Below are 27,150 nucleotides of genomic sequence, written 5' to 3'. Positions count from 1 at the left end.
ACTATTCATGCTGTACTGTTCACGCGGTATTGTTCACATATAGTCTTTTTTTTTTTTTTTGAAGTTTGGAAGAAAAAGAAAGAGAAAGTGGGGGAAGAAAAAAGAGATGAGAACGGAAGAACCCTAGGGCTCTGATACCATGTTACATTCAAAGGTATAAAAAAGAGAAGAAGTAGATGATATGAGAGAGAGAGAGAGAGAGAGAGAGAGAGAGAGAGAGAGAGAGAGAGAGAGAGAGAGAGAGAATATGTGTATGTGTCTGTGTTCTCACATACCCACAAAAACATTATATTTATATGTGAGCCTATAGTGTTACATAAATAGACAAGAATACCCTCACAAGTGTATGTGCGCACATATGCTCACATACATACACTAACACTAATGTAATGTTGTGGGAAAGTTTTCATGTTCGACTCATCACCTGATTCTATGATGTCATGTGATTGTAAGACTTTTTAGAGGCAGTATGTAATCTCATGTGCACAATATAATGCTCTCTGGCTTCCCAAGATTATTGTTAAATAGTTTTAAGTTGAAAGAGTTTTTGAGCAATTGTTGGTGCCCGAATTTATTTTTCAGATATTGAAATTTTTTTTGCTTATGATTGAAATTGTTTTAGTTAGGGTAATTTTCTGTAAGTATTTTGTGCTATGCAGTGAAGTTTTTGTCCTGCGACTTTTTAGCAAACTATGATGACCTAAACCAACTGTCGCAATATCTTGGTCCAGAGCCTTATATTAGTTCCTCCATCATCCCTAACCTCAAGGCTATGGACAATAATGATTGTGATGATAATAGTTTTCAGTCCTCTTATTCCTTTTTTCTGATATTGGGGTAATAGACTCGTATTATTGTATTATTATAACACAAGTTTTGAATAACTGACTAGCACAAGTTTTAAATATTCCATCTTTTAATGTTGTGTGTAGTACTGTAATCTTAGTCCAAGTGTACCTTGACCTTGAGTAACTTGTGTTAGTGTGTTACATATAATGTTCAAATCTTTTGTTGTCTCTATGTTTCTATACTTATATTTCTAGTAGTAAGTGGACATAGACAAGCTGGCACTCACCAACACCCTAGAAACATTTAACTACATAAAAATGATCATAACATAAATATTGTTCGACAAAATATGTTAACAATTATAAATAAAATGAAAATTTTATAAAAATATGTGGTACACAATAAATATTACTCCTTTATTTGGACCATGCACACATAAAAGGAAAAAAATTCACAATTGTCCAATTCCTTTTTGTCCATAGGCTGCTACCATACTGATTTGGAATATTTAATACTTGGTTGAGACTTATGAGAAATACTGATTCGAAATATTTAATACTTGGTTGAGACTTGCTATTTCAAAAAAAAAAAAAAAAAAAAAAACTTGGTTGAGACTCATTAGAAATACTGATGTGGCTTGTCTAAAACCTTTTACTAGTCAGTGAAAAGACATGGCGACCCCTCGTCATCCAAGAATCATAACCAGGTCCCATGCCCGTCTGTATGCATGTTTACCATCTTCATGTTGATTGCTCCCAATGCGTACACACCCTTGAATGCACAGAATGTTTTCTTTGTGGCATAAAGTATTAAGTTATATAGTTTTTTGTGGTGCTCTTTTTTACGATTTTTTTATTTGTTTGTTTAGGATTTAAGTAGCAAAGCTTATAATTAATAGATATATTTCAAGAGTCAATCTTCCTTATACTCTGTTCTAATGTATCAGTTATGAAGATGGAAGCATGGTTTGGTGGGATATACGGAACCCAGTGATCCCAATATCTTCTGTAAAATTTCATTCAGAGCCAGGTTAGATATCCTACATCCGGAATCTATGTCAAACTTTTCTGTAGGATTTACTGATGTTGTAAATGAATCAGTCAACATTGTTTGTCCTTTGTTCCTCAACCATTTAAAAAAAAAAAAACTTTCTTTATAAGAATGTTATACAAATTGCTTCTTGTGTGTACAGTTTTAAGCTTAACAGTTGATGAGTCATGCACTGGGGGTATATCTGGAGCTGCAGACCACAAAATTGTGCTATTCACCCTGGATCTTCAGACGGTAAAGCATAAAATACACATAATTTTAGTTATTAGTAGCTATTTGTAATTGCTTTAATTTTAACTGGCCACCACTTCTCTTTCCAGTTGACAATGGAATCCCGTCTCTGTATCATCTATGCCGCTTGGAGAAAAGGATTTATAGTTATTGTTTAGGGAAATGATATCCCTCCCCCCTGACGGATAAAATCCCCCACTTTAACGTTATCTGTTAACTTTAAAAGGTAAGGAAAAACGTTAAAGGGGGCGAATTTATCCTCAAGCAGTGAACCATTCTCACGGAAAACATCAAAGAGGGGATTTTATCCGTCAGAGGGGGGGGGGGGGGGGGGGATATCATTCCCCAGTGTTTATTGTAATGATAGTAAAGCAGGTCATGTACAAATCTATTCATGAGGACATCCTTCCCTTGAGTGTCGTGTACAGTTAATTGCGATCATGCTTCGAGTAAATAATTGTTTTCGTAGATAATTGTTGGTTTTATCTCCTTCCAATTATTTTCTATTTATCTATAGCAAAATATGATTCGATATTTCCAGATTACCATATTTCTTATACCTTTTATTTTCATCATGGTTTTGAGCATGTGTTTGAAGACAGTCTATGGATTTGATTGATGAGCATTTGAGGTGTTTCTATAGACAAGAAATGGAAGTCCAATGATTGTACCTTGACTATTAGGTACAACTATGTTCTTTTGCATGAAAGTACGACGAAGAGAAAAACTAGAGTAATCCTCCACACAGTAGCTCAAGTATAGGTAAGAAAAAGAAAGAAAGAACCAAGAGATCAAATTTTACCTTTTAATAGATAAAGAGATCAGGTTAGCATCGGAAATAGAATTTGCCCAGCAATATATCTTGCGCGTGTAAAAAATAAATGAAGGGGATGAACCAAAAAAATAGAAAAGTGAAGAGGAGCGAAACATGGAGTCTAAAGTCTTAGTTCTAGGTTCATTAATTTCAAAAAATGGGGAATGCATTGGTCGCATGGTTTTAAATTTCGACCGAAATCCGAAATTTCGGATTTCGGTGGAGACCGACACCGAAATCGCTATTTACCCAAAATGGTATGTTATTTCGGTCGAAATTTCTTTTTCCCCCGAAATTTCACCCAAAAAAACTGTTTTTTTAATTATTTTAATATTTTACCAAAACACCTGTTTTTTTAATTATTTTAATATTTCGACCGAAATTACCGAAATTTTGTATCAAATAAAATACTGTTTTTCTTGTTTCGCCGGATTTCGGCCAAAATTTTGTTTTTGGTGGGGTCCGAAACTGGTATCGAAACCGAAATTTAAAACCTTGATTGGTAGTAATAAATCAAGTGGAATGACCAAATTGCCCCTAGTTATACAATTCAACTATTTCACCCCTCAAGATAAAGTCTTGTATGGAACATGGTTATCACTTTATCTTGTAGATCAAATATTGATGTTTATCAGCCCTGAGGCCTTTTGTCAAGACTTCTGCAACTTTCTCTCTAATTGAGATGTAGCTTGGATATATTTCATCATCCTTTACCTTCTCACATATGAAATTGTAGTCTATCTAAATATTCTTTGTCCTAGCATGTAAAACAATGTTGTGAATCATGAGAAAAAAATGTACTATGAGATATTTTGATGACATTCTAATTGTTGCAGCCATAGTTTCAAAACTCCCCCTTTTCATCGTGGACTCCCTGTTACCTTGGTCATTTTCTTGTCCAAGTCCACATTTTGCCACTCCCAAGTTATGACCGCGTCAACCAAGTACTCCGAGTACTCGACTGCGTCGTGCCGAGTTGACTAGGATTTGCTTTGAATGCATTTTAACTAACCTGCATCCGCGTTTTGTAACATTGGTTGCATTAAAGAAAAAGTGAATCTGATATCAAATGTAGCTGGTGTAGAAAAAAGGCGAAGAGGCTACGAAAGGGTTCAGTTCGTATGAATGGGTTTTGGTCAAAACTGGTTCTAAGCAATGGAATGAGAAAAGGAATGGGGTTCAAATTGAGGGGTTAAAAGGAAATAAATTTCGGGGAAGAATCACACTAATCAAGGCGACGTTGGCTAACATGCCGGTGTATTTCATGTCTCAACGATCGGAATTGGGGCAAAATTTTAACATAATTTTTTTTTAAAATCCCAAAATCCGAATCGTTACCCCAAAAAGGGAAATAACAAACTAACCAATTTTATCTCATGAGAGAAAATCCACAAAATAAAGTAAAATAAAATGAATAATTCTTATTCCATGATGAAATTAATGGTCTATTACATTATTAAAAACCAATTATTAAAAATTCATGGGCATTAAAATGAAGCTGTAACTACAACTCACTAAAAGCCAGGTATAATAATAGCTCAACACTCTGCCAACTTCCGCAATCCCATGACATTATTATGTGTATTTCTGCCTGACAGAAGCTCCATCGCATCACCTAGTGGACCTGTGGGTGGTAACGGAGTCAGCAACAAGCTGTACAAGATCCCTTAGTGGCTCGCATAATAAGAGCCACTAAATGAGATTTGCATTATAAAATTGTTTCTTATGATTAAAGAGTTAGTATAAGCAAAACAACTATTCATTAAAATAAAGGTAGAAATAGAACTGGAAGTATAAATATGAATAGAGATAGAGATAGAAACTAAAAATGTAAAGATGAATGCATGCGAAAGAAAAATGCATGAGACAACCCCAAGACCATACGGCATTTCAATCCCCCTTTTATTCATTTTCCTTTTCCTTTGTTTCTCACTTCATGGTATTTATATGCCCGCCGTTGATCTTGACCATCAAGGCCCCCACCCATATTTGGGTGCAGCCTAGGTAAGATCTCCTCGGTCATCCTGTCTATCAAGTCCACCTGAATGCATCATCAGTCCGAGGTTGTACGCTCTCAGTCGGGGTGGCTTTTGGCATCTCGCCTGGCTGTGAGTTTTTAAAACTCACCGTGCACGTGAGTTTTCGCCCTAACCGAGAGAGATAATGAGAGTGAGAGAGAGGAAGAGAGAGTAGGAGAAGAGAAAAGAGGAGAAGATAGGAGAAGGAGATTCTTTTGACCCCCTTCAACCTTTCGAGTTGCACAAGTAAGTGCCCTAGACCTCTTGTTTTCTAGGTATAGGTTCAATCTAATGGTTTTCTAAATCAGTCCTTATAGGCATACAAAAATCAGATTTAATGGTTCCCTGTATCAGTCTTTATAAAGACCTAATCTAATGGTTTTCTTTATGAGTCTTATAAATATATAGAGGTCAGTATGTGTGAGTCTTCAATTATTTCGTCAGTTCTCTCATGTGATACATATATTTCGTGACTCTCATCAAACCTAATCTATGCATACACCTAATCTATGCGTATGCAGCCAATGTTATTGTCAGTCCCTTTAAATAATGTTCGTCAGTTCTATTGATACATATAGATTGAATGTGTGTGTGTGTGTATCTGTGTGTGTATATTGTGAATTTTCGAATGTATATAACCCTAAGTGTCTAAAATTTTTCCAATACTTATATTTCAAGTTCGTTGGAATCAAATGATTTTGTAATGCGATTTTTTTTAATTCTTGCCAGTTCTATACGCTTAGCCTAGATCAGATAAATATCAAAATATCTATTTATGATTTTGTCCGTTCTATATGTAATCAAGGTTTTAAATTTCGGTTTCGGCTATAATTTCGGCCCTCTCCGAAACCGAAATTTCAGTCGAAATTCGGTAAAGGAATAAAAAATTAATATTTTATCAAATATTTCGCCGAAATTCTCAAAATTTCGGCCGAAATTTGGTAAATTTCGGAAATTTCGGTTTCGGAACGTTTCGATTTCAGTCCTCTCAGGCGAAATTTAAAACCTTGTCTGTAATGAACAATGAAGCACGGATACGGGTACGGGGTGCGAGTACGACACGATACTGGTATGTGGATACGTGATTTAAAAAAAAAAGGATACGGGTACGTTGGGGGTACGTTGAATATAATATATATATATATATATATATATATATATATTTTTTTTTTTATTTTTTATTGTATATTATAAAAATAAAAAAGTTAAATATTTTTTAAAGAATTCACACAATTTAATTGGAGAACAATCAAATAACAATAGCATTACAAAAATCTAATATTACTTCTAAGTTGTTAGGATTTTAATTACGGTATAATATATAATATATATATATATATATATATATATATATATAGATATTTTGATATATTCACCCCCCCCCCCCCTTTTGTTAATTAGGACAGCCCCTCTATTGTAAATATGTAATTTTCAATTTAATTTGAACCGGGTGCGCACCCGATACATACACAAACCTGGCTGGCGGCTGCATATCCGGTACGCACCCGAAGAGTACCCAAGAGCACTCGCACCCGATACGCACCCGACACGGGTACGTGGGCCTCCGGAGAGTACCCGTGCTTCTTAGGTAATGAACAAATCAAGGATTTATGTCAAATCTATGTATTAGATTAAATCAATGATTTTTGTGTATTTTTCTCCATTAACTGTTAGTTCTATATATAGAATGAATGAATAAATAATGTTTGTGAGTCTAATGCATTATATTAAATCCGTGATTTTCTTGTATTTTTCTCCATTAATTTTCAGTTCTTTACATATGTAATAAATCAAATGATTTTTGTAATAGTTCTATACATCGGAATAATCAATTAATTTCCATGTATTCTCCTCCATTATTTGTCTGTTCCATTAATAGGGATTAAATCAAATGATTTTAATGTCAGTAATATATAAAGAATTTATCAAATGATTTTATGCGTTTCTCCTTTTAATTATAAGTTCTATGTGTTAGAATAGAACAATGGTTTCATATGTCTAGCCAATTATTTGTCAGTTATATGTACCCTAAAGACCAAATGATTTGTGATTATTCCAAACTAGTAATCTCGCCGGCCCTATCTACACTATGTTACAAATGATATAAATTTTATATATGTATGATTCCAATACTTCTGCAAATATGAATTAAATGAAAGGATTTTCATGGACACCTTGATTCCCAACAGTTGTGTGCCTATAGAAGATAAAGATAAATTTTCATAGGTGTATATATGTTATCCCAACATTTCTAGGGATATATTATTTTCAAACTTGAGTAAATAGGTTAGATTGATAAGTTATATAAAATTTTAACCTTAGATATCATATTAGATTGAAAAAGGGACTTTTAGAACAAAAGGAATGATTTAGGAGTAAGTTAGAGAAGTGACAACATGAGGGAGAACAAATAAGTATAAAAAAAGGATCGTTTTCTGCCATACACTTAGACTTTCGCATTCTCTTTTCACATTCAACAATCCATGGTAATTGAATCTCGCATACGAAACTCACGCACGAGGAAATCTATCATCAAACCATAATTTCGGCATTTTCTGTGGGCCAAAGCCGAGGCAGCAAAGAAGGAACCTACCATTATAGAAATAAGTGATTCTCCTCCCGCACCTGCTGTGTAACAATATAAGAGAGTTAATAGACGGCCTAGTTTTAAAAGGGAATCACACAAGATAAAAGGAGGAAATTCTGTATTTGTGGCTAGAGGAAAAGAACAAACCCCTCCCTACTCGGGAGAGGAGGTGACAAGCAAGAAGCGGAAGAGGTCAAAGTTGGAATTGGAAGCCGATGAATCGCCTTTTTGCACTCAAAATAATTCAGGCAAGTGATAGTGGCTTTCATGGTAACGGTCACATAAATGGTCTTGTCATTATGATTGTATTTCGTATGATTAGATTCCTTTCTAAACGATTAAAATGGTTAGGAAGCTTTGTTTTAATAAATTGTTGAAAATATGGTGGCAATACTAACCATGCAGAAGAAAGTAAAAGAAAAACCCCCTCATGACAAAGAGGGAAAAAGGTACGTGTAAAAATCATGCATTCATATGTAGGATACTATGGGAGGGAGGCCCATAGAGACCCCCCTTGGAGCCAACCTTAGGCGAGATGCCAAAAGCCACCCCGACTGAAAGAGTACGACCTCGGGCTGGTGATGCATTTAGGTGGACCTGGTAGACAGGATGACCGAGAAAATCCTACCTAGGCCGCATCCAAATATGGGTGGGGGCCTTGATGGTCAAGATCAACGGCGGGCATATAAATGCCATGAAATGAGAAATAAAAGAAAAAAGAACATGAATGAAAGGGGGATTGAAATGCCATACGGTCTTGGGGCAGTCTCATGCATTCTTCTTTGCACTTTTAGTTTCTATCTCTATTTATATTTTTACTTCTAGTTCTTTTCTACCTTTATTTTAATGAATAGTTGTTTTACTTATACTAACCCTTTAATCATAAGAAATGATTTTTTAATGCAAAACTCATTTAGTGGCTCTTATTATGTGAGCCACTAGGGGTTCTTGTTCAGCTTGTTGTTGACTCCATTACCACCCACAGGTCCTCTAAGTGATGGTGATGGAGCTTCTGTCGCGTAGAAATACACATAATAAATCTCATGGGATCGGAGAAGTTGGCCTAGAGTGTCAAGCTATTATTAGACCTGGCGTTTTAGTGAGTTGCAGTTACAGCTTCATTTTAATTCATGGGCATTTTTAGTAGTTGGTTTTTAATAATGTAATAGATCATTAATTTCATAATGAAATAAGAATTATTCATTTTATTTTACTTTATTTTGTGGATTTTCCCTCATGGGATAAAATTGGTTAGTTTGTTGTTTCTCTTTTTGGGGTAACGATTTGGATTTTGAGATTTTAAAAAAATTATGTCAAAATTTTGCCCCAAATCCGGGTCGTTACAATGTCACTATTCAAAATTCCCGCTAAGGTGGCCCAGAGGATTGAAAACTACAGAGAGATTTCCTATGGGAAGTAGATGGGGGTAACAGGAGGGAGGCTCAAGCATATGATGAATTGGAAAAAGGTATCCAAATTGAAGAAATGTGGCAGGATACGGAAATTGAGGCTGCATAATAAATCCCTATTGGGGAAGTGGCTGTGATGATTTGGTGATGAAAAAGAGGCTTTTTGGCATTCAATTATAGGAGAAAAATACGGAAGGCAGTGCGGTAAATGGAATATAAGGAGTCTGGGTGCTGATAAGGGGTCCGCTGCATGGCGTTCGATTTGCTCATCAAAAGAAGAATTCGAGTCATTAGTGAGGTTTCATGTGGGGATGGGAAATGAAGTATGATTCTGGAAGGATTTTTGGGTTGGCAAGGTGCCGCTAGAAAAAAACATTTCCAGGCTTGTTCAAATTGGCGGCAAATATCATCCATGGTGTCAGAATATATGGTAAGGAACAAGGAAGGCAGAGGAATTTTTTGGGACATTCAACTTCGTAGAAACTTAAAAGATGAAGAAATTGTCTCACTTGCGTCGCTCCTTCAGGTACTTAATTCTCAGTATTGTTCACTGTTTGAGCTTGACCAAAGAATATGGACTCCTGAATCCAATGGTTAGTTTTCCACTAATCCATTTTTCTCGACTCAATAATGGTGCAAAGAAAGCCTCTAGGCGTGCTGGCATCTGGAAATCGATCGCTCCTTCGCACGTCACGGCTTTCTCTTCGACAGTTGTCCACTGGAGCATCAACACATGCGATCATCTTAAGCGAAAAAAAATGCAGATGCCAAGCTGGTCTGTCCTCTTTAGACGAGAAGAGGAGACACTTGATCATCTTCTTCTCCACCACCCTCTATCTTTTCGGCTCTGGACAGGGACATTGAAATTGTTTGGCGTGGCATGGGTCTTTCCAAAATCAATCCTAAGAGTGTTACTGAATTGGACTGGGAATGCGCGTTCGGTGACATAGGGCAAGTAATGTGGAAACTACTTCCTTAGGTCATCATATGGAATGTATGGAAGGGGCGAAACAATAGGTTTTTTGGCGAAAAGGAAAAGACTTGGGAACTGCTTAACCTTGAAGTGAAGATTGAACTAATACCGTGGGTAAAAACCATTACAGGTGTAATGTATGGAATAGGCGACATACTACGGAATTGGAATGCGGTTATATGGGAAAGAAAAATAGTCGAGAAGAAAACTCCAAAATGGGAAGCACCACCGGAGGGTTGGATGAAACTCAATTTTGATGGCAGCTCAATAGGTAACCCGAGTAGGGCGGGTTTCGGAGGCGTGATCCGGGACAACTGCGGGAGGATTGTGATGTCTTATTCGGGGCCGGTGGGAACATGCGACGCAAATAAGGCTCAGATTAGAGCTCTTCTATTTGGGCTGAAATGGTTTGCCGCATCTAATTACAACCAACTACTTGTGTAAGGGGATTCTTCAAATGCAATTGCTTGGGCCACAGAATCTTCTAATGGACCATGGCGCCTTCAGAACTATATTGCGGAAGTGAGGGATCTGGTTCGCCTTATTTGCCCGAAGGTCGAACATAGGAGGCGGTCAGCTAACAAAATGGCAGACGCATTGGCAAAACAAGGAGTAATGCTGGAGGAAGTATGCGTTCACACTGTAAAACCATATGGGGAATGTTTTGGGAAAATTTTGTAATTTTTTCATTATTGGGCGATGTATTGGCTGCGTGCAATGGGCCGCCCTTCTTTTTATTGGGCGATGTATTGGATGGATGATATATGATTGTTCCCTGCCTTGGGGATGCTTTCATCCTATCCTTTCTGGATTAATAAAAGACTATTTTCAAAAAAAAAAAATTGGATGGATCTAGAGGCTGTGATAGGATATTCATAGAGGCCCGAAGGTTGAGGAAAGGGATTGAAAATGTTCAAGCTTAGGACTGTGAATCAAGAGCACCAAGGTTTGGCAGAATGGATGTTCGGGTTTGAACAAGGCAGGGGCATAGGATCTAGACTAGGGTTTTAGCAACATTAGATGAAGGGAAATGACACAATGAAGATCGGATGAAATGAGGGAAAGGGAGAAGAAAAAGAAAGATTTAGGGCAAGGAAACACAGATTCAATGACAGGAAATAGACAAAAAATTGCAGGAAAGGCATACCTTAATCATAGACCCACAAGAGATAGATATACTAAAATCACTTGAGTATGTTCTAGGCTTCACTCCTATAGATAAGCATCACACCTAAGAAGGTTACATGCCTAGAACTGCAAGTTGTTGAAGAAAATAGCTTTTCGGAAGATTCCTTCATCATTATTTCACTAACAAAATAATGTAAAAGAACCGTCTTTTAAGTACGTATGATTCTCTTGGATGGAAAAATACTAGTTTATCTATAAAATATTATCTATAAAATGTGTGTGCCGCGCGGGCGGGCAGGCGGGCTGCGTGGGTTAGAGTTCCGTTAGTGTAGGTCCCATCATATTTATGTTTTGGAGAAACTCTTTAGGTGTGCTTTACGTTTGAAGGTTGGAGCCTCTCATAGCCTGCGGTCTGAGTGGCATGGGACATGGGTTGACCTACCGATTTTACTTGATATTCTAAATTGGTCCGTGGGCATCGCAATAAGTCCTTTGTCCTACTACAGCTGCCGTGACAACGTTTACCAAGTCTGAACGATTGTTTGCCACCATTGCTTAAGTTTATTTTCTTTAATTTGATAGGGTTCATCATTGGATGGCCCTAATGTCACATTATGTATCTTTTGAAGCTTAATGCATATAAAAGATTATGAGGCATGAGATTGAAGGATTTACTCTTCACAATTTCCTTTCTTTTCTTCGTTCTTTCGTCTCTTCTCATTCTCTCCCATATCTTCTCCTCCTTTCTCCATAAGATATGTGTGTGTTCCATCTTCAACTCTAACAATTTCCAAAACCCCCAAAAAACTATGCAATCCAAAGCGGATGGAACCCACCGACGACATCATATTTATGGTCAAAGTGTTCCACTTTTGACCTTACAATCAATGGATTGCTTCTTTTAAGTTGTACTTTCTTTCCCTTCTTCACAACGGTTTGTGTCTGTTCATACTCATGCATTATCAACTCAACTCAACTCAACTCAACTCAACAAAGCCTTTGTCCGAAACTAGTTGGGGTCGGCTAAATGAATCCTTTAGAAAAAATTCCTGAAGAAGGTAGAAGGAATCTACCCGGCTCTAATCCTGGTTCTAGTTCGGTTCTTCTACGTGGATCATTTTCTTTCATTCTATCCTATCCAAGGTCAAGTTCTCTGTTATGTTCCTAGTAATCAAGTCTTTCCTCAATGTTTCTACCCAAGTTGTTTTCGGTCTGCCCCTACCTCTTTTTACTCCATCAATTTGGCACGAGTCGCCTCTTCTCACCGGAGCATCCAAAGGCCTACGCTGGATATGTCCAAACCATCTTAAGCGGTGCTCTCTCATCTTTTCCTCAATTGGAGCCACCCCCACCTTTTTACGAATGTCTTCATTTTTAATTCTATCTAGCCTTGTGTGGTGGCACATCCATCTAAGCATTCGCATCTCCGCTACACTCATCTTATGCACATGCTGCTTCTTGGTGGCCCTACATTTTGAGTCGTACAACATGGCTGGCCTCACAATTGTCTTATAAAACTTTCCCTCCAACTTGGTAGGGATTTTGCGGTTGCATAGAACTCCTGAAGCAAGCTTCCACTTCAAGCAACCTGCTTTTATTCTATGGTTAACATCCTCTTCAATCTCTCCTTCCTTATGTAGAAATGAACGAAGATAGCTAAAGATATCCCTCTTAGGTACCTCCTGTCGAGTCATATTTACTACATCATCGTCCCGCCTCCTTACATTACTAAAGTTGCATTCCATATATTCTGTCTTAGTCCTACTCAGTCTAAAACCTTTAGATTCCAAAGTAGATACTCATGCATTGCACATATATAAATTTATAAATGCTCGTCAAGTCTTTACTATGAGTGTGTTTTGGTTTTCAATATTTTGATACATTTTATAGATAATATTTTGTTCGTAGTTATGATTATATGGATAGCAAGGAAGAGTTGTTGTTTTTTGGAAGTCTAGATAGGCTTTGATGGGATCCCTCCAAGTTCTTTAGTAAAGAAAGCATTTTGAAACAGGTATATAGTCCTCCTAAATGATCTTTGCTGCAATTATTTTGAAGATTAATAAGAAAATTACCATGGATTACATCATCATCCATATTTACTTCCCTCTAAGAGAGCAATATTTTCTAGCTTTTGAGTTTTCTTCAAAGAATATAGATATGGTTCGTAGTAAGAGGTATTCCAAGGGTGTTCAGTCCTATTTGATAGGTTCATTCCTCCACACTGACATGTGTATTCTTGCAATTCGTACATATGTTTATCTTATTCGTTGCCACCAAGAGACACCAGTTTAAAGACACAATTGGTTGAATTTCATGTTATGGATCTAGAGAGAGAGAGAGAGTTAATTACACATGCTACTAGTTAGAGGCCGCCATGTGGCAAGCTGTTGGCCTAGAGAGTAAGTTGGTTAGTGGGAGCCTATTTAAGGAGTTGTATTGTATTTAAATGATTTTTTCTTCTTCAGTTGAGGAGATGTAGTACTGTAGTTATGGAATTAGGAGTAACTGCAAAGAGAGGAACTTTTTTTTTGAATGGTAAGAGAGGGACTTTTATCTGCTTGGAATTTTCCAAAGAGAGATCCAATTTCCCCCGAATTTATCTCTTTCTCTCTTCCTTTCAAGGTTTTAAATTTCGGCCGAAATCCGAAATTTCAGATTTCGGTGAGGACCGAAACCGAAATTGCCGAAATTTGGTCGAAATTTCAGCGAAATTCCTAATAAAATATTAAATTTTTTATTCCTTTACAAAATTTCAGCCGAAATTACCCCTAGAAAATGACATTTCGAGCGCGTCTACCGAATTTCGGGATTTTGGCTAAAATTTCGGTTTCGGTGAGGACCGAAATTACCCCCGAAACTGAAATTTAAAACCTTGCTTCCTTTGCCACAATGTTTCTTAATGCGATGAAAATCGAGATTACAAGTCTGGAACTGTATTTGGACAGCAAGAACATGTCTGAGTTTTTTCTGCAAAAAAAACTCTGCAATGCAAATTTAGTGCACAAATGTTCTCAAATTCTAGTCCCAGACTTATATGAATGTCAATGAACATCGACATTTACGACTCTAGATAAATGTTAACTGCCAGGACCCCTCAAAGACCATTCATTCTATATTATGAATAATGCACCATAGAATTCTCAAATATGTTTTATAATCCCTTTTCGCATGCATAAGAAGATCTTGTTTGAGTAGATAAACTACAGCATTAATGGTTTGGTGATCCATCTGTTTCAAATAATCTCACATATACTTATCATAATTAAATGGAGTTATATTAGTGAAGATACCCATTCCACATAGCTCAAAATCAAAGAACAAAGAGACTGGCATTATTGCTCCACCATTGAATTTACTTGGTCAATAGTTTTTATCCCCTTGTACAAGCTCAGGTTCTGAGTTTGAGCCATCATAAGTGTTAGAAGATGAGGATGAGAGGAAGAGAAGAAGAAGAAGAAGAGTGAGGGAGAAGGTGAGGATTCTCCACTAAGGAGTCCTCCCATGTAAATGATGTATATATAGGCCCAAAGTAGGGCAACCTTGTACAAAGACTACAATACCCTCCACACATATACGTAATGACCAATAAAACCTTCTACACTCTTCAACACTCCCCCTTAAGCTGGAGTGTATATACTATGGAACTCCAGCTTGGTACAAAGAAAACTACAATACCCATACAAACAACTATAAAACCCATACAACAAAAAAGGATAATCACTCATACAGACAACCAGCTTGGTACAACAATAAAACTCAACTCAACTCAACTAAGCCTTTGTCCCAAACTAGTTGGGGTCGGCGAATGAATCCTTTAGAAAATTTTCATGAAGAAGGTGAAAGAATCTACCCAGCTCAAATTGATGAAGTCTAATCCTGACACTAGTTGGGTTCGTCTACATGGACCATTTTCTTCCATTCTCTCCTATCCAAGGTCATATTCTCTATTATGTTCCTAGGCATCAAGTCTTTCCTCACTGTTTCTACCAAAGTTGTTTTCGGTTTGCCCTATCAACTTGGCACGAGTCACTTCTTCTCACCGGGATATCCAAAGGCCTACATTGGATATGAACAAACCATCTTAAGCGGTGCTCTCTCATCCTCTCCTCAATTGGTGCCACCCCCACCTTTTTACGGATGTCTTCATTTTTAATTCCATCTAACCTTGTGTGGTCGCACATCCATCTAAGCATTCACATCTCCACTACACTCATCTTATGCACATGCTGCTTCTTGGTGGCCCAACATTCGCCGTACAGCATGGATGGCCTCACAATTGTCTTATAAAACTTTCCCTTCAACTTGGTAGGTATTTTACGGTCGCACATAATTCCTGAAGCATGCTTCCACTTCAACCAACCTGCTCTTATTCTGTGGTTAACATCTTCTTCAATCTCTCCTTTCTTATGTAGGATTCAACCAAGATAGCGAAAGATATCCCACTTAGGTACCTCCTATCCAGTCATATTTACTACATCCTCGCCCCGCCTCCTTACATTACTAAAGTTGCACTCCATATACTCTGTCTTAGTCCTACTCAGTCTAAAACCTTTAGGATTCCAAAGTAGTTTTCCATAACTTAACTTAGCATTAACTCCTGCTTTGGTTTCGTCAATTAATACTATGGCATCTGCAAATAACATACACCACGACACCTCATCTTGGATATGTAACGACCCAGATTTGGAGCAAATTTTTAACATGAGTTTTTTTCCTTTTTTCCAAAATCCTAAAATCTGAATCATTACCCCAAAAAGGGAAAGAAGCTGATACTCATCTTTATTAATTCCACGAAACTAAAAATTCCATTACTACAATTCTTGAAAATAAAAGAATCACCTGCTACTACGGGATATGATGGACTCGTCATTCCTACTACAAACTCAAACTCTACGATCTTCCCCATCCTAAGGTGTTGGTCATGTTTGTTCATTTGTGAAGGGTCCCTCCACCACCTTCAAACCCTGAGAGTAGTATACGGGTCAGTATGATATGAGCAAAATAATATAGAAGACTCATAATAAAAGTGCATAATGAAATTGCATTATAAAGATGATCCATAAATCAATATCAACAGTTAATCGAAACATAATAGGTATATGAATGTATCAACAAGAAGGTGTGAAAAGTAACAAAAAGGCATAAGCATAGGCAATAAAGGACGTGAATAGCTCATGGTATAGGAATCTAATGGCTATGGTCATACTACTCCCAATATCACCTCCAAAAGATACGATTCAAATTCATGCATCCTATGTATATATTCGGATCAAGCATCACAAGCCATCGCAAGTAGATCAAAGTCATCAGTATATAAATACTATGTGTGTGTGTATATATATCAATAACATAAAAAGGTCATCAAGTATATACATGTGGACCTAAAAATAAAAATCCTAACAATAGTCCTCAAGGTTATTTTGCACGTCCAGGGCATTTGAATAGAAGTTGTGAGTATGATATGATAGAGGAACAAATCATAATATTAATAACATTAATAATACCGTTATTATAGAGTCAACCATCACTTGCCTTGAGTCTTTCGTGAGTGAGAAGAGATAATATACCAAGCTCTAGGTGTCACTTGGAAGACAGCCTGTAAACATAACGTGTCAAAGGTGTCAACCCAATTATCCTTAGTGTTTCAAATATTTCTTTATTTCTCTTTGTTCCTCTTAACCTACTTGTTTCCCCCTTTGGTGTAATATTCCTAACTTATTCGAACGTATAACCCTAGTCATTCATTTCATTCTAAAGTCCCCTTTTTAATCTTATATGATATTTATGATTTGAAGTTTTGAACTCATCAACCTAATCCTCTTTAAAATTCTCTACACAGATTATTTTCCAAAAGATTCAAGTTAGGCAATAAATTTTTCACTTAAAAGATTGTTTTTACAAAATAGTCAACCTAACCCATATATTCAAGTTTGAAAATACTTTTCCACATTATCCATATCCAAATCACTGTTATTTCATACATAAGAGGGCTGTTGTTTTCACATAAAATCAGAAAAGACAACTGATTTGGTGTAGTTATCAAAACGTATTGAGTGCTGGAATTGGCAGTTTGTCACATAAAATCAGAAAAGACAACCTGATTTGGTGTAGTGATCAAAACAGATTTTGTGCTGAAATTGGTACTTTTCACATAAATCAGAAAAGACAAACTGATTTGGTGTAGTTATCAAAACAGATTTTTTTTTGGGGATTTGTGAATAGGGTTTGGGTTTTGGATCTTGTTAGGTCTCAAACCTAGCTTCCCCTTTCTCTTCTCTCCTCTTCTTCTTTCTCTCTTTCTCTCCTCTCGGTTTTGGGGAGGGCATGCTTACAAAGTGGGGAAAAACTCACGACTTTTGGGTTTTTATAAAACCCACCTCTGTGGTGTTTAGGTTGTTCCTTATTAGGACTGCTAATTCCAATCTATTTCCTATTCTAACCCATCCACAAAAAGTAAAAGTCCATTTTAATTTAGGTCTCTTTAAATCTTTTATTTAAGTGAGAAAAAAAATTAGGGAAATGTTATCAGCACTACCATATTTTGATGATCGCACTTCTCACTTTATTAAAAAGTAAGGTATGGCCCGCACCATAGGATGATCCAAACTGTCCATTAGATGGGGCCGCAACCTAAATAGGTTGTGCCCCAAAAAATCATTTCCACAGGTTGATCCTAACCCTCTGATCTATAGAGGGACTGAATCTTAGAGGGTTGATCCTAACCCTCTATAGATCGGAGGGTTAGGTTCTATAGATCGGAGGGTTAGGATCGACCTATGGAAATGATTTTTGGGGCATAACCTATTTAGGTTGTGGCCCATCTAATGGACGGTTTGGATCATCCTATGGTGCGGGCCATACTGTACATTTTAATAAAGTGAGGAGTGCGATCATCAAAATATGGTAGTGCTGATAACATTTTCCCAAAAATGAAAATTAGATTTTGTGGCCAATATGGCCCACTTACTATTTATAGTAAAAACGGATTTACTATTTATAGTAAAACAAAATTTACTATTATAGTAAAAACACTTACAATTTATAGTAAATTCGGACTTAGTATTTATAGTAAGTGCAAATCCGATGGTCCAAAAGGCTCCAATCGAAGATCTAAACCATCGATCTTCGATCGGAGGATCTACGGCGAAGATTTTCCTTTAAATTATTAATTTTCCGGACCCTTGGTGGGGCCAGGTTATTAGAGGATACCCTCCGTAAGTTCATCCATAACTAGCGTAAAAAGATAAGGGCTTAGAGATGATCCTTAGTGCATTCCTATTGTAATTGAAACTCGCTAGACGTGCCATATGTAGTTCTGACACTGGTTTATTACAACGCTATCAAACTAAAAATTTACAGAAAATTACAAAAGTCCAATATTTCAGTAGGATGTGCCAAAAAATGCGACTTGTCATGGGGCTGGTAATAATAAAATCGGGTTTTGAATTGATGTTTGAACCTTTAAAATACCCTGTGAATAGCTTCAAAATATTCTCCAAAAATCACCAAGGGACTTGAATAGCAATATTTATCTCAATGTAGTTTTCTCAACCAGATCAAATTATCATTTTTGATGGCCTGCCAACATCAGCATTCAACCCAACAGGTGTGAAATCCAAAACTAGAGAAAAAAGGACAGTTAAGTGATTCAAATCAATCGAAAAAATAAGGGAATTCTATAAGAAGTAGATCAATGATCAGATAATGATGGAAACCTTCAAAATCCCCATATTTGATGACAGGCTCTGTTACCATATCGAGGTTTTCCATGAATAATTAACTTTCATTATTCCACTAATCAAAATGGTTTGCTAATATGTTAGAGAATATGTGAATTAGAAAAATGCTTTGTACTGTCCTATACTACCGTATACATTATAACATACAAATGTCTGCAATAGGCACTCTAAAGCACGATGCACAGGGAACTGAAAGAGTTCAAAAATTAAAAAATAAATTCTGTGAATGAGCTGTTATTCATGTCCTTTACTATTTCTAATGTTGATGCTTGTAGTATAATTTTTTTTTTTTTTTGAATGGCTTGCTTGTAGTATTTGTCTTTTTTGTTTTCCATATAATTATTAGTTGGGCATGCATTTTTCCTATAAATTTTATTTCTTGAGAACAATCTTTTTACAGTGGGGAAGATGTTGACATATCTTGTTGTTTAGGCTGTATATTTTCTTTTACTAATTTTTTTAAATGTATTTATTCAAGCTTAAAAGACATTTAAATGTGCCCGCTTTTGATTCCAAGCTTTACTTCCATAGTTTCCTATACATCTTACACCACACGTTTATCTTACTTTCTGCTTTCTTCTCAAGCAGGGAATCTAGTATTTTAGCTCTCAATTCTTCTTGCATTCACATTGCTGTATTTTTTCTTTGGCATAGGGTTCTTGTTTTCCCAAGAAAGAAATTTGTCTTCAGCGACCTGGCATATCAGGCACCTCAATTCGATCAGATGGAAAAATTGCTGCAATTGCTGGCTGGGATCACAGGTCAGCACTGTAATCAATGTACTTGCTTGTTCCCCTGTTTGGTTCCTCAAAGGTGGCTGGGAGAGTAGTGGAATAAGAAGTCAAAATGGAGTAGAGAAGAATGGAAGATGTCTAGAAGAGTAGTGGAAGAGTGGTAAGTAGTGTTTGGTTGTGCGGCAATCCTCTAGAAGAGTAGTTGAAAAATGTAGGGGTGTCATTACCAATATAGAGTTTGGTAGAGAGAGATAGGGAAGAGAGAGAGAATTAGACAAGATATTTTCCACTCTTCTTCCACCCAAATTTGTCCATTTTGGTAGAATTTGGTTGGAAGATGAGGGAGGCAACATTAGCACCACATAGGCGGCGCATAGGAAAAAAAGGCGATGATGATGTCCCAAACATGTCTGGAAGTCAAATGGAGTTTCAATACAAATTTGGCAACCAAACATGAATCGGAAGATGTATAGAAGTTCATTGGCATTTTGAAACGCCAATGAATGTTGAGCCCTTGGCAACCAAACAGGATAATTAATGGAAACATCCATATGGTCACAATTTTCTAATCAGACGGCGTTTATCATGATTTTGCGTTATAAATACTTAAATCGGAGCGTTATAAATACTTAAATCGGAGCTAAAATGTAATGCTTTGTCGAGATTTTTGTTCTGTATAGATTGTTCCCAGCTAGCCGATTTTCATTAGCAATTGTCAATTCCTTCTGGATATTTTGATTAATAATTGTCCCATAATTGAAGTTTTAATTTCTTTTTTATGGATTACATTTATAAAATCAAAGTGACATCTTTCTAGTCATTGTAGCTACAATACAACAAAATTCCGGGTTATTGATATGGAGTGAATTGAGAATTTCTAAATTAAATGTTCCTTTCCTCTCATCGGAAGACGGGATTTTCTTTATTATGGTTTTCACTATTTCTACACGAACACGCCCATTTAAGTCACATGCCTTTTTATAACAAGATCCCTGATTGTCCTTTGATAGTCTTCTTAATTCTTGAGAAGTTGCTGAAACTGGGAAGATCAGGGAGCTAAATAGTGAGTGTATTGGATGGAGTCATTCAGTGTATGGCACCCATATTTTTTTGTTGCAAAATGAGGTGTTGGTATGGCAAATAAAGATATGGATTTGGTCTCTAAAGTTTGAAGAACTGCATGTATTCACCGTTTGAAGAATTGTAATGCCTCAAAAGTGCATGCCCTATATGGCACACCAACACTAGGAACCCTAATTTTGGAAGTATTTGAGCAAGAGAACCCCCTCAATGGGAGAAACTGCTCTTGATTGTTTAAAGCCCTTAAAATGTCGGCGCCCCTCCTATTATAGTTTAAATAAGAAACACTGAATACTAATGCAACACCATCACCTAATTCCTCTTTGAGAAAGGGAGCAAGTACTACTTACCTACCTACATGATGAACCTGCTTTTTGTTCAAGTTCTTTAAGATCGTCATTTGAGTTTGACTCCATTTTATATTGTTACTGCAGAGTACGGATATATGATTATCGCAGGGGAAATCCTTTGGCAACCTTGAAATATCATAGTGCTACGGTATGTCGTTAACATATCTACACCTAGTTGTTTTTACTTCATAGCTTGATTTATAGACATGGAAACCTCTTAGCATATTTTTTTTCTCTGTACAACCTTTTGAAGAATGACAATTTAACTTTTTGCAATTTATATTAATGTGTTCTATTTCTGGGGATGCTATGAAGAAGCGCTTGCTCGTACAACTGAATATTAAAGTTCATCAGTCATTTCTCTTCTAGTGTGGAAATGCTGTGTCGATGGATTTGGAAATATGACTAGAGCATTGTATTGCAGCATGTTGTTCTGCTTGATTGGTTCATCTTTTTGCTAGTCATATTAGAGGAAGATAAAAGATACTTTTTACTAGTATTTGGGGCGCATGCTATGCATGGGTGTCGAATGGTGGGCCCCAGCCCCATCAAAACATGAGGTGTAAAATGGTCGGGCCCAACTAATGCGTATATTTGGGTAGAGATATTGGGCTCCACCCTATGCAAGGGTTTGGGTAGAGATGATGGCCCCACGCATGCTATGATATGGTAAAAAAGGGTCGGGCCCACCCATCAAAACATGGGGGGTAAAATGGTGGGCCCCATCCATGCTATGCATGGGTCTAAAACTAAATTTTTAGGGGGACAACTTTTCATGAGGTGCGAAATGGTGGGCCCCACCCATTCTATGGGTGTAAAAAAAATCACCATGAAAATGGAGAGAGAAGGAAAGAGGTAGAAATTTGGATTTCCCTTTTCCCGCTATTTGAAGTGTAGCCGGAAAGTTAACATGGGAAGTTGAGATTCTATGAAACCGAATTTGTAGTTTCAAAACCAATCTAGGAGTGATAAAACCTATTTTCTAGGGGAAATAATTTTCCAAAAAAAAATCTTGAAAAAAAAAGTGAATGACAGTGGAAAGAATCATTATAGATTGTTTTTTATTCTTAATGTAGGGAGTTTGTGGACCTTACAAGCATTTTTCTTTGTTATATGTTCTTATGTTACAAACAATACTCGAGTTACCAATCCTCACTACCTCGTTGGGTTTTAAGGAGGTTTTGTTTTTTTAGCAATTGTTGGGTTCTAAGGAGTTAGATTGAAACTTTGGGATGTTGACTTGCAAACGAGCCTGCAGGTTCAGAATGTGGTTATGGGACTTGGGAGCCTTGCATGTTGTGATGTGAACTCTGACTAATCAGTTGTGCTAAGGGGCGCATATCTCTCGATCTATAACCATGCAGGATACTCTTGCTTGAAGTTGGTGCGTGTGTGAGTTCTGTTATTGTGAGACCATGTCATTGGATGTGGCACACGAATGTTCAGGTGTCATTTCACCTACATAATGGTGCGCCTCCTCCCCGGTTGTTTAGGTGAGTGTACAACTATTAAAATAGGGAAAAATTAGGTGGAGCTTAAGCACTTGAACTTTCATCTTTTGGTTCATTGATACTAGAATAACACTGGGGACCAGGAGTCCCGTCCTGTATTACAAAATATCATATGGAGGATGGACCGGGTATACCCAGGACCAAGTAGAGGAAAACATTAAAGCAAAACAAGATACAATAGCATATCTCTTTCTTCCCTCCTTAAATCCACAGAGGTCGTCTATCTGCCACAGAATCCCAGGGCCGCCCCAACACAGGGATGCACATCTAGGAAACGCATTTCTCTAGCTCCTCCAGAGTTTGTTGGAGGTGGGAAACCGGCAAACCCATGAGCGTGGCATCCGGGTTCCCCTCCAAAAAACTAGGGCTTTTTCGGATAGAGATTCTTCTTCCATGTGTCTAATAGCCACCTCCCTGGTGAGCTCCCAAATCCGTTTCCTCGCAGCCCTTCCCTCACTCATGAGTAACTTGAAGAAAGGGTGTTTATACAAAGGCAAGTGGGTCTCTTCCACTGAGGTGAAGCCGCAAGGACTGTAGAACGTGAAAGGGCAATCTTTAGCATCTAACTTAAAAAATTTCCAATATTTCCGAAGCAGATCCCGTGAGAGCTCTTTACGGGTGGGATCGTTAATGGACGCCCTCTCTTCTTCATAAGTCATCATTCTCATCCTGTAAAGGATTCTTTCCAAAACCAAAATCTCCATGAATAGCTTCCTGCTCGGACCCCCAGGGCAGGAGTGAGATTCCTGCTGCGGAGAATTTTGGTTGTCCATTTCTGCCTATTCAAAGTTGAAAAAGAATTGCCCAAGAGAGCAGAGGATCCCAAACGTCTCACCTGAATTTTCTAAACTCCTGAGATTAAACCCCTTTTCCACTAGTGAGTAAGAAGGCTCCTTTGTAAAGGTAATCCTCACTTTCTCGGTAAGAGTGCTCTAATTGGGCCACACACAAAAGCGGGTTGAGAAATACTAACATAGGTATTACATAGCACATTTTTTTTCCTTTCTCTTTGTTGAACCATTAGGGCTGTACTCCCTTTAAGAGATGCCAGTTTGAGTACATAGTTCTGAGTTAACATTTTGTTACCCCTGATTGGTTAACTAATTAAGGTTTTTGAATTAAAGTCAAAGGCTCAAGTGGCATGCGATTGATATCTTTTTTGGGTCTTTTCTCTTTGAGCGGAGATAGCCAACAAATGGCCTTCCTTTTCCTGTTGCCTTTTTTAGGAGTTGAATCTTTTCACTTGATCCAGGTTAGTGGGCTCTGCTAGCTCAACTCAGAAGAAGAGTCTCATGTCCAATAGCAAAGCCAAGAGACTCTCACTGTCTCTCGATTCCTCTGGCACAAGAGAAGACGTGGAAACGAAAAAGAAGGCAGAGATTGCCATGCATTTGATATTCTAGAGAGCCAAATCACAAATGGTTTACCAGCAGATACAAAAGCATGTATTTAATTTTTTGCCTCCCATCTTTTTTCCTTTGACCAAATATTTCATAACTATACAAAATTCAAGTCGCATACATTCATGGCCCTGTTTTTTTTTTAGATTATGACAACCGATTGTGGAGTCCCCAACCAATTATTGGACCGAAAATTGCACTAAATTTGAGTCCAATAATAGGTTGGGGACTCCACAATCGGTTGTCATAATCTAAAACAAACAGGCCGTATATTAAAGATCGATTGAGAACAGAACTGAAATTCGAAAAAATTACATGATTCCAGATATTTTGGCTGTAAATTGGAGGATGAGATGCCAGGGGATAGATATAGACCACTCAAGTATCATTGCCCCTAATTTTTTTTCCAAAAACGGAATCTCGTTTTGAAAGGTACTTGTTATATAGTGCTTAAATTGGATCAATGTAAATTGGATTAATAAATTAGCTCTCTTCCTCAAATTGTGTGCTTTTATTGGCTTCTTTCATATGCTTAACTATCCTTCAATCTACTCTCCTGACTTGAATCTTGATGGGTTTGGTGCTCGATCAAACATGCGTGCCGCTAAGCATGTGGGTCAATTGTATCCAAGCAAAGTTTCCAAGTAAGATGCTCACAGATGCTCAGAACAGTTTGGGTTGCAGAGGAACTGTTGAATGTTAAATACTGGACATTTTTTTTTCTATTTGTGTTACATGAACACACAAACCGCAGAACTATGAATTAAGATACGTTTTGACTTCAGAATAGAAATGAAGGTTGGGAAGCAAGCCAGAGAAGATACTATTATGTGGGAGATACGTCCATACATGGAATGGCCTCTTTCATAAATTTCGATTTATTATGTATGTGTTTGACATTATCATCAATTTACTAGACAGTGAAGTTGTTTGTGTATGAAATTATGCTTTGTATTTTTTGACGGCTGAGACGATGATTGAAATCCCTGACCCTCAATGTTACCTCCTTGTCTTATTTGGGTTGGAAACTAAGGCAAACTTGAAATTTTGACATCAAAATCAAATTAGACTAATTATACTTTTACCTATGAAACTATTGAATTTAACATCTTGTTGACACAAGTAAAATCTGCTTTTGCAGTGCAATGCAGTATCATTCTCAGCTGACTGTAAGCTAATGGCTTCCTCTTCAGAAGATACTACAGTTGCATTGTGGGAACTCTATCCACCTCGAACTCTTGGCTGAAAGAAGCCAATTGTCTTGGCTTGTTTACTTAGAAGAGGAGGTACTTGATGAAGGAGATGGCCCTACTTTGACTCCATATACTAGAGCACTGCCATGAAAATTTTCTTCCTAGAGACTGCAACTTTCTGAGGGGAACTTCAGAGTCTGATACTTGAAGTAAAATTACTGTTGCCAAACCTATTCATCATCAAGCCATAACTAAGCAAGCGTTCTCGGTTACAGATCGAAGCAAAAACTTGTGATTGTCTCCGGCTGGATTTTGTCTATGGTGGCGTGAGACTATTGGGAAAATGGTCGAGGATGAGAATGAAATGATTATCTCCTTGTTCTTTGATTGGCTTGACACAATGTGGGTTGTAAGGTTTTGTTTATTTTTCCTGTAGAATATAAATATGAAGAGTGCAAAACCTTGTGAAAAAAGAACATATTTTTTGTCGCTACACTGGATTGTGACCGAGCTATCCAGTTCTATTTGTTTTAAGACAAATTTTCTTGTACAACTCGTGTAAAACCATACTGATTATTGAACCACTTGGTGAAATAGTCATTGCCACTAAGATAGATATACTCATGTCCATTTGACAAATTTCCCATTATAGAGGCCAATGTATGAAAGCTCAAACTGCACATCAATGAAATTAGCAAATGCATGGTACTTGAAAGAATTTCTTTACAAAAGCATGGCAGTTCGTCTCTAGGGTAGATAAAAAATGCCCTTCTTTTAGGATCTTCCTCTGCAACATTTTCTCATCGGCATGGCCATGTATTTCTTCCATTATTTTCAATACTGGGATTTCATCTACACGAAAAAGTAAAGTAAGACCCAGTCAAATGATATTCGATATAAGACCGATCTACACATGACATACTGATAAGTTAGATGCTGCAATGTCCCATCTCTTTCTTACATAATTCACTCTGTGTATATGACTACTTCTCTTATCAGTTTTAGGATGTCCGGAAAAAGTGGCTTCTCGACTCTCGTCAAGAAATCCCTTTAAGGTCTGTTTGGTTGGCAGAAAAGCAGTGGAAACTAGCGGAAAAGAAAATATTTTCTAAGTTTTCATCAGTTTCCTTCCCGTTTGGAGGCAGAGAAGATTTTGATTTGGATTTCTCACATTTGCAGCCCTTTTTGCATTGTAATTTTGATCCGATCAAATTCTTGAATTTCCAATTGAGCAACTGACAGTGAAGAAAATCAGATTTTCAAATAAGCTATGCAAATAAGAAAATGGAAATCCACAGATCTAGGAGTTTCCTTCACCTTCTTTGCTCCTCAACCTCTCCCCTCCATAGAAAGTACCCCCTTCCCTCTCTCTCTCTCCCTCAACATGAGCTGCCAGATCTATTCATTTTGTATTCAAAACTCAATTCCAAATCCAAATAAAATATCTGAGGTATCCAAACGGGCCCTTATTTCATAGCACGGGTTAAAGCTTTCCTAAGTAGTAGAATTTTCCACCCCCAAAGGAAAACACACAATTTTCTTCTTAAAGTTCTCTTAAAACCTTGGATGCAACTTTTCTTTCCAACTGGAGAAAAACACCAAAGAAAGCCAGTTTATTTTCTGAACTCCTATAGGCGGCGAGTTTTCAACTTTACGCCATGATACGCTCAAAGTACATGTGTCAAACCAAAGTAAGACCATTTTACCCTTCCTTGTTCTGCAAGTGGTACACATCACGATCAACCTCTTTCTTGTTGATTGCATCTCTTTTTCTACCTGCATTAAATATACCTCGACATCCGCAAAACAGAAATAATTTCATGTGAAATATACTTGAAATTAGGAATAATCTTTGCCGTAGAGGCGGAAGTCGACGGCTACAAGGTTTGACTAGAATGCAAATGGGTTCAATCAAAAAATATATGGGTGCGAGTGCATTAAAGAAATCTAATTAATATTTTGTTATCTCGAAGCCCACGCCTTTGAAGTTGGGAAAGGAAAATTTTAAATTTACACCGTTAAACGATAGGGTTCGTTTCGAATTAATTGTGGTTTGATATAGTTTCGAAATGTTCATTTCTCAATGCCGTCGTAGCCGCTTTTCCCTCCATCTTCCTAAGAAACCTCTTTTTTCTTTGCCT

General features: G+C 37.2%; 1 protein-coding gene across 6 annotated transcripts in view; it reads left to right on the top strand.

Moving 5' to 3' along the window:
• Positions 1–25,625, top strand: part of EMB2757 (Transducin/WD40 repeat-like superfamily protein) — a 41,958-nt gene extending 16,333 nt beyond the window's left edge. The window contains exons 9-15 of one of the 6 annotated variants that reach the window (XR_013237336.1): positions 1,736–1,818; positions 1,982–2,073; positions 19,396–19,502; positions 20,990–21,053; positions 23,669–23,857; positions 24,142–24,248; positions 24,958–25,625. Coding sequence is in view for 2 of the 6 variants with exons in the window: in XM_077363730.1 (XP_077219845.1) it covers positions 1,736–1,818; positions 1,982–2,073; positions 19,396–19,502; positions 20,990–21,053; positions 24,958–25,062 (451 nt within the window). In the remaining 4 variants the exon portion in view is untranslated. Of the gene's footprint in view, positions 1–1,735; positions 1,819–1,981; positions 2,074–19,395; positions 19,503–20,989; positions 21,054–23,668; positions 23,992–24,141; positions 24,249–24,425; positions 24,821–24,957 lie in introns of those variants that run through there. The other 5 variants (XR_013237334.1, XR_013237337.1, XR_013237335.1 and 2 more) reach the window with 5 other exon arrangements.
• Positions 25,626–27,150: the final 1,525 nt, after the last annotated feature.

Source organism: Tasmannia lanceolata, unplaced genomic scaffold, assembly GCF_043159265.1.
Source record: "Tasmannia lanceolata isolate RefF3 unplaced genomic scaffold, GAP_Taslan_0.1 ptg000020l, whole genome shotgun sequence".
Lineage (NCBI taxonomy): Eukaryota > Viridiplantae > Streptophyta > Magnoliopsida > Canellales > Winteraceae > Tasmannia > Tasmannia lanceolata.
This window is presented reverse-complemented; position numbering and strand designations above follow the sequence as displayed.